Below are 8,527 nucleotides of genomic sequence, written 5' to 3' on the forward strand. Positions count from 1 at the left end.
TCAAGGCCTCAGCGCAAGTGACGTCACCGATTGAAACGCTATTTAGCGCACACCGCTAGCTAAGCTAGCCGTTTCACATCCGTTATATTTGGAATCATGAAGGTCTCGTCATTGATTTTTTTTTGGAAAGGGGAGAATTTGTGATCTACAATGGTATTGATATTAAAGTTGATCTGGAAGTATTACGTTTTTTGGGCGCTAAAAATAAGGTCAGTTGTACGGACCAGCGCGATGTACAAAAGTGAGTTAGTTTACGGTTAGACCTGTTGTGAAAAGAGTTCCTCTGTGATAATCATTTCTGCTGATCTGTGTCTGCAATTGCCTTTGTTAAACCCCAACGAACATGCGCATGGCTAATATTAGTGTATAACACTAATATAGGTGTATATAACACACACATTGACAAGTGTTGTCATCAGACCTGGGTTCAAATTCTTGTTTTTCAAGGACTAAAATACCAGTACATTTTGAAATATAAAAAAAGTTGTTGAATATTGGAATTTGTTTGGAAATACATTTGGAAAGTATTGGCATGTATTTGAAAATACTGGAATACACAGAAAACTGTATTGTAACGACCCTGGGTTTATAAGCAAGGATATCGACTCTGCCGCTTGAGCATGCTTTTTCGGCACAAGTGGATAGCGCGTTGGACTTCGGGCTAGAACGCTCGACCTGCTCCCTCCCTGTTTCATTACACTGGTGTCACAAATGATCGGACCTTGCATCCACGACGGTGCGTGCGCGCGTTCCTGTAAGACGTAGAGTCGCCAATTTAACGACGTTGTCGCTATATTTAGCGAGTATTCAGACCCATCGAGCGACATTTTTAAAAGCGACAAATCTTGCGACTTTCTGGTGTTATTGGTGACTCTGACGTGAAAGCACGTATCGTTCTTACTCTTCTCAACGAGCAGCGGGTGCTGCCGTGGGCCCCACCCCAGTTCCAAAGCACTCACAGGCGGCCCAGTCCTCGCGCTTGCAGTCAGGCAGGAGATGTTCAACCCTTCGCGTCCAGACCGCAAATGAATCGCGCATGCGGGAAGTCGCCGCTGGCTGATCCCGCCCTGGTTTACATTATTATTTTACCTGAATTAGGGCCGACTAGTTACATAATTTTCTCACATTGCCATTGACAGTTTTTCTATTGTCTCTTTTTGATCAATTTAGATTGTATACAAAAAGTAAAAAATCTTCATGTTTTACTGTGACTTGTTGTAGGCTCCTAAGTGGACCATAAGGTTACAAACCAAACCAAATTAAGAAAAATAAAATAAGACGAAATAACTCCGCCAGTTTCTATTTTCGGTCCCAAGCCCGGATAAAGGAGGAGGGCTGGAATTGTGACATTAAAAAAACAAGACTCGATAGAAGAAAGTTAATTTGTCGTTCTAAACATATTGAGGGTGTTTGTTTTTTTTACTCACTTTTTGTCTCTCCCACGACGTTTACTCCCCTCTCCTACAGCATCCATCACAACTACGTTCACATGGCAAATTAGGCGATGATGTCATTCAGCGACTTTTAGGGCAGCCAATAGCTACTTTCCTTACTGAGGAGTTGGCAACATTGCCCAGGAAGTGTTTGTCATTTTTTTTAAGGAAGTGCTTTTCATGGCTCGTGGTTTAATTGTTTCCTTGTATGGAGCTGAGCGGGATTGGATTCTACATAATCGAAACTACACAATCCCAGGAAGGGAACCGAACCTCAAGGTCTGCCTATCAACCACCAGCACAAGGTATCAATTTACTGTACTAGCTCGATTTGCATTATGTAAATTCAACAATTCTACACAATACATTCATATCGCTACATTCTGTGACGTCTGTCTTTTATCATTGATGGTTCAGCGACGCTCATTATGGTTGACGGCCTCATGTCTCGTCTCAACAGCTTTTTTCTGTATTTTATATTAATCGACATTCAATGTCACATTCAATTAGTCAATGATCCAATGGAATCTCTTACAGAAGTGATTGAACACCAACCAGATCTCACCATGTCAGACACGGTCCCCCTGGAACAGAGGTACAAGGCCAGCATGGTCCTGAGTGGAGCAGGAGATGCCCTGGGCTACAACCATGGTACCTGGGAATTTGAAAATGATGGCGTGTTAATACATGAGCAAGTTCAGAAGAGAGGAGGTCTAGAGAAGCTGGATGCCATAGACTTCCCTGTTAGTGATGACACCGTCATGCACCTGGCTACAGCTGAGGCTCTGGTCAAGGTGGGGGAAGGGGCATCCCTTCCTGAGCTGTATCGAGTCCTGGTGGAGAAGTACATTGTAAGCATGACAGACATGGCTGGAAGAGGAGCAGGTATGTAACAGTTTATATTCCTTTGAGGTGTGTCATGTTGTGTTAACATGAGAGGCAAATGGTAATATTTCTGCACGGTACACTTAACTTAGATATAAAGTCCCCTATATAGGGGACTGGTGTGGTTCTGACTGACATTTACACTAAAAATCCATCTGTGACCACCGTAGATCGAAACGGCTTGCATTGAGCAATAGCCCTGCTTCCCACGTACACAGTAGTATTTTGTTATGAGCCTATGTGACATATGATGTGACATCATTCGCTCTTCTGACTGTCCATCAACTCCTAGCTGAACCCTACCTCACAGGTGAAGCTCATGCCTGCAATCGTTACATTATAGTACAGCAGGAGAGTGTGGTTTCATCACGGTATTCAAATATTCACTTTCCTATTGTCAAAGACAATTGGTGCGGCAATGGTTAGAGTGTTGGACTAGTAACCGGAAGGTTGCAAGTTCAAACCCCCGTGCTGACAAGGTACAAATCTGTCGTTCTGCCCCTGAACAGGCAGTTAACCCACTGTTCCTAGGCCGTCATTGAAAATAAGAATTTGTTCTTAACTGACTTGCCTCTTTTTAAATAAAGGTAAAAAAATAGACAATATTAGCATGCAATGAAAGGTGCGTTCCTAACGAGTTCTGGAAGCCAATCTAGAGCTCTGTGAGACGTTCACAGATTGGGGTAGATGTTTTGATCAAGAGAGACCTTTAGAAAATTTGCACACTAAACATTTCTGCAAACAAATATTTTAGCATTTACATTTTTTGTCATTTAGCAGACACTCTTATCCAGAGCAACTTATAGAAGAGTGCAGACATTTTCATATTTTGTTATTTTTTTCAAACTGGTCCCCTGTGGGAAACTAACCCACGCATTGCAAGCACCAAGCTCTACCAACTGAACCACATGCATTCTACAGTTCTAATGAAGGTGAAATCTTAGTCATTTTATAATTTACGGTTTTGTTGAATAGGAAATACAGTTGAAGTCGGAAGTTTACATACACCTTAGCCAAATACATTTAAACTCAGTGTTTCACCATTCCTGACATTTAATCCTAGTAAATATTCCCTGTCTTAGGTCAGTTAGGATCACCACTTTATTTTAAGGATGTGAAATGTCAGAATAATAGTAGAGAGAATCATTTATTTCAGCTTTTATGTCTTTAATCACATTCCCAGTGGGTCAGAAGTTTACATACACTCAATTAGTATTTGGTAGCATTGCATTTAAATTGTTTAACTTGGGTCAAATGTTTTGGGTAGCCTTCCACAAGCTTCTCACAATGAGTTGGGTGAATTTTGGCCCATTTTTCCTGACAGAGCTCATGTAGCTGAGTCAGGTTTGTTGGCCTCCTTGCTCGCACACGCTTTTTCAGTTCTGCCCACACATTTTCTATAGGACTGAAGTCAGGGCTTTATGATGGCCACTCCAATACCATGACTTTGGTGTCCTTAAGCCATTTTGCCAAAGCTTTGGAAGTATACCTGGGGTCATTGTCCATTTGGAAGACCCATTTCGACCATCCTTTAATTTCCTGAATGATGTCTTGAGACATTGTTCAATATATCTACATAATTTTCCTCCCTCGTGATGCCATCTATTTTGTGAAGTGCACCAGTCCCTCCTGCAGCAAAGCACCCCCACAACATGATGCTGCCATTCCCGTGCTTCACGGGTAAGATGGTGTTTTCACGTTGCAAGTGTCCTCCCTTTTCCTCCAAACATAACGATTGTCATTATGGCCAAATAGTTTCATATTTGTTTCAACAGACCAGAGGACATTTCTCCAAAAAGTATGATCTTTGACCCCATGTGCAGTTGCAACCCGTAGTCTGGCTTTTTTATGACGGTTTTAGAGCTGTGGCTTCTTCCTTGCGGAGTGGCCTTTAAAGTTAAGTCGATTGATAGGACTCATTTTACTGTGGATATAGATACTTTTGTACCGGTTTCCTCCAGTATCTTCACAAGGTCCTTTGCTGTTGTTCTGGGTTTGATTTGCACTTTTCGCACCAAAGTACCTTCATCTCTAGGAGACGGAACGCGTCTCCTTCCTGAGCGGTATGACGGCTGCGTGGTCCCATGGTGTTTATACTTGCGTACTATTATTTTTATAGAACGTGGTACCTTCAGTCATTTGTAAATTGCTCCCAAGGATGAACCAGACTTGTAGAGGTATCCTTTTTTTTGGCATGGCTGATTTCTTTTGATTTTCCCATGATGTCAAGCAAATAGGCACTGATTTTGATGTTGGGCCTTGAAATACATCCACAGGTACACCTCCTATTGACTCTAATGATGTCAATTAGCCTGTCAGAAGCTTCTAAAGCCATGACATCATTTTCTATGCTGTTTGACAGCACAGTCAACTTAGTGTTTGTGAACTTCTGACCCACTGGAATTGTGATACAGTGAAATAATCTGTCTGTAAACAATTATTGGAAATATTACTTTTGTCATGCACAAAGTAGATGTCATAGCTGACTTGCCAAAACTGTAGTTTGTTAACAAGAAATTTGTGGAGTGGTTGAAAAACGAGTTTTAATGACTCCAACCTAAGTGTATGTAAACTTCAGACTACAACTGTACATCATAAATATTTCACACTTTCATGATTTTTATCATATTTGTATTGTGCAGTTGAGCATTTGTCGTCAAGTGACCTTGGCAATTTATGTATTTTTTTACCAGAAAGGTGAGATTTAAACATTTATTGGAGTATGCAACATTACTAGTTATTATGGCCCTATCATCAAAAATAATTACTTTGGGGGATTTTGTAGGTAACATTTAGTTACATTTAAACCCACATGTTGACCTCCATTCAATTCAATAATTATACTCCCTCTGTCTACGCTGTAGGCCTCACCTGCCTCAACAGTGTTGCAAGGCACAGACAGAGAACTGACGAGGACATTACGATTCCCTTCAACAAGAGGGGCGGAGGGTGTGGGGCAGCCATGAGGGCCATGTGTATCGGCCTGCGCTTCCCCGACCCTGAGCAGGAGCACCTGCTGATAGCAGTAAGTGTGGAGAGTGGGCGTCTGACCCACCACCACCCCACAGGCTACCTGGGAGCCCTGGCTACAGCCCTGTTCACGGCCTACGCAGTGAGGGGCACCCTGCCTGTGGAGGCCTGGGGACACAGACTCATGGAGGTCCTGGTCAAAGCCAAGGAGTATGTCAGGCTTTCGGGCAATTGTGTGGAGCTGAACATGGAGCACTGGTGAGGCCTTTGTTGTGGTTGGCTGCAGAGGAGGCTGGTGGGCAGAGTGGAACGGTGGGCGGACTGGAACAGTGTCAAACACATGGTTTCCATGTCTTTGATATGTTAGATACCACTCCATTCCAACCATTACAGTACGCCTGTACTCCTGTATCTCTGCCCAACAGCCTCCTCTGTTTGTGTGAAGTGTGACCTGCATACAGTCAATGTTCTTGCGCTGCAGGAAATGCAGGTGAACTTCGTGGTTTATGTAAATTCACAGAACTGCACTAACACTCAGTTATATTAACAGTATTCCACATTTTATGTAGCCTTATTTTTGCCAGCTAATAGCCTAACCACCGATCACGCAACATTATTGGCTAAACGCTAAATTCCTGTTGCTGCAGAATTATTTTGCAGCAACAATACAGGCCAAATTAAATTCCTACATCTATGGCTGGGTTTACAATGTAGAATTATGTGTAAGTTTCATCTGCTTCTGACTAATCTAATTTTTCCAGGGACTACTTTGGAAGTCAGTGGAAGTCCTATTTAGAAAAGAGAGGCATTCTGGATGGAAAGAGCAAACCTCAGTTTCCAGAGTCCTACGGAGTGAAGGAGAGGGAGAGTTTCTATAGGGCGGTGAGCTTCAAGGGTTGGGGTGGTGCCAGTGGGCATGATGCTCCCATGATAGCTTACGATGCCCTCCTGAGGGCAGGCGACTCCTGGGTTGAGCTGGCCAATCATGGCTTCTTCCACGGCGGGGACAGCGACTCCACGGCCGTGATCGCTGCTGCCTGGTGGGGCGCACTGTTCGGCTTCAGAGGGGTGCCAGAGATCAACTACCAGAGGCTTGAGTACCGTGGCAGACTATCCAAACTAGGGGAACAGCTATACAAGCTCAGGGGGAAACCTCTAGGTTCTTTGAAAGTGTGATGCAAATTAAACCAATAGATGGTTAAAGGTGAAATTCATTACATTTCCTGCATATCTGTAATTTCAGCTACTTAAACTTTTTTTGACATTAATTTTGCATCCCTTGGTTCTTAAACATATTTTTAAAGAATATTACTGGATCTGGAAAGATTTATAGAGTATTTATGATCTCAAACTGCAGTCTACCTACTGACTAGGAGATGGAGCCAGAATGTTCTGTATAATAACAAACATTTTCTGTAATGGCAACATTTTTTATTTATTTCCAGCCTATAATCAAGTCTTCACTAACATACACTGATGCTGCAGTTGTTGCTCTATTATTGTACCATTTTAGCTATGGCAGAAAACGGACTGTTTTACTTCTGATTAGACTGATGCTTAATGAAGACTAAATTAAGTCTACAAGTACAGTGGTGACCAGAGGGTGGCAGTGTAACTTAACAAATCACTCTTGAAACTCTTTCCTGTCTCGCTCTCTCAAGTTCTTTATTGGCATGGAAAACAAAAACAAGTGAAATGGATCATTAACAAAAGTGAAATACTAACAAATTAACAGTAAACATTAAACATGTTCCAAAAGAATAAAGACATTTTAAATGTCTTATGTCTATATACAATGTTGTAACGATGTACAAAAGGGTATTTACAATGGTGTTTGTTTTTCACTGGTTGTCCTTCTCTTGTGGCAATGAGATTGTTCTAGCAGTTCTCACATAGGAACTTCATTGGGAGGAAGGATGTTTTATTTGCCATTCTAGGCCCTTTTTAGACCTATTAAGACCACGATCTGTGAACTGTACATGATACAGACACATCTTGGTGTCATTATACTCTATATAGTGTTCTCTTAAATATTGAGTACTCTATGTCTAGATTCTGAAATACAAATGTTCACATTCATTTATTCAACATAAAAAATATGAGTATCTCAACTAAAACTGTTTTTGCTTATTATTAGACATTGTTTGTAATGTAACATTTCCAGAATGGGCTCTCTGGTACTTTAATGAAATTATCCATTTGTATACGTTTACATTATAGCTCATTAACCAATTACAGTCCCCCCCTTTAGGATTTCACATTCAGCAAGTCACCAGGATAGGGAGTTCTCTTTGAATCCATTTTCCCATCCATTGTGTTGATGCTGATTGTAAAATTGACCACACCTTCAATTAGCATAGAGTCCACTGGAAAGGTGATGTACTTGTTGAGTGTATTGTTCCAAACAATATGGTCTTAAAATGAACGGTAATACTTGACACCTAGTATCATAATATGACACTGTCATGACTCATATTTACAGCTGTTGTGACATATATTGCATTATTTTATAGCTGGTTATGACACCTACATAAGTGTCAAACCCACATTGATTTAAATGTGTTATTTCCCTGCCTAGAAGTTTCCTTTTGTTTGAAAGTTTGTTTCTTAAATCCTTTGTTGTACTCATTACATTTTTTTTATTCATATTTGAAATTACTTGTAGAAAATACACTTTGATACTGTCAAGAAGCAGTATGACCATCCTGTCACTTTACGTGGACTAAGAAAATACACTGAGTATACAAAACATTAAGAATGGCCATGACAGACTGACCAGGTGAAAACTATGATTCCTTATTGATGTGACATGTCTTTAGACAATTGAGACATGGATTGTGTATGTGTCATTCAGAGGGTGAATGTGCAAAACAAAAGATTGAAGTGCCTGTGAATGGGGTATGGTAGTAGGCGCTCTGGTTTCTGTCAAGAACTGCCACGGTGCTTGTTTTTTCTCACTCAACACTTTCCCTTGTGTATCAAGAATGGTCCACCACCCAAAGGACATCCAGCTAACTTACAACTGTGGGAAGCATTGTATCAAGTCAACATGCACATTAGTGTATAGTTTGAGAAACAGACGCCTCACAAGTCCTCAACTGGCAGCTTCATTAAATAGTACCCACAAAACGCCAGTGTCAACGTCAACAGTGAAGGGGCGACTCCAGGATGCTGGCCTTCTAGGCAGAGTTGTAAAGAAAAAGATATCTCAGACTGGCCAATAAAAATAAAATATTAAA

The 8,527-nt window shown here is 41.3% G+C and overlaps 1 protein-coding gene across 2 annotated transcripts; it reads left to right on the forward strand.

Moving 5' to 3' along the window:
* The first annotated feature begins 1,550 nt into the window (after window positions 1-1,550).
* Window positions 1,551-7,861, forward strand: LOC135519403 (ADP-ribosylhydrolase ARH1-like). 2 transcript variants are annotated; one of them, XM_064944606.1, is made up of 4 exons: window positions 1,551-1,738; window positions 1,971-2,318; window positions 5,183-5,546; window positions 6,050-7,861. In XM_064944606.1, exons 1-4 carry the CDS (start codon window positions 1,642-1,644, stop codon window positions 6,462-6,464), a joined length of 1,224 nt encoding a protein of 407 aa, XP_064800678.1. In that variant the 5' UTR covers window positions 1,551-1,641; the 3' UTR covers window positions 6,465-7,861. The 2 variants fall into 2 exon arrangements, with proteins under 2 accessions (XP_064800678.1, XP_064800679.1); XM_064944607.1 differs by having other exon boundaries at window positions 1,974-2,318.
* Window positions 7,862-8,527: the final 666 nt, after the last annotated feature.

Source organism: Oncorhynchus masou, chromosome 29, assembly GCF_036934945.1.
Source record: "Oncorhynchus masou masou isolate Uvic2021 chromosome 29, UVic_Omas_1.1, whole genome shotgun sequence".
Classification (NCBI taxonomy): Eukaryota; Metazoa; Chordata; class Actinopteri; order Salmoniformes; family Salmonidae; genus Oncorhynchus; species Oncorhynchus masou.

Excerpts from the sequence above, each read along its gene's own strand:
- LOC135519403 (XM_064944606.1), top strand. The coding sequence starts at position 1,642 with ATGGAGCTGAGCGGGATTGGATTCTACATAATCGAAACTACACAATCC. Across the intron at positions 2,319-5,182 it reads CATGGCTGGAAGAGGAGCAG|GCCTCACCTGCCTCAACAGT; the intron begins GTATGTAACAGT and ends TCTACGCTGTAG. Across the intron at positions 5,547-6,049 it reads GAGCTGAACATGGAGCACTG|GGACTACTTTGGAAGTCAGT; the intron begins GTGAGGCCTTTG and ends TAATTTTTCCAG.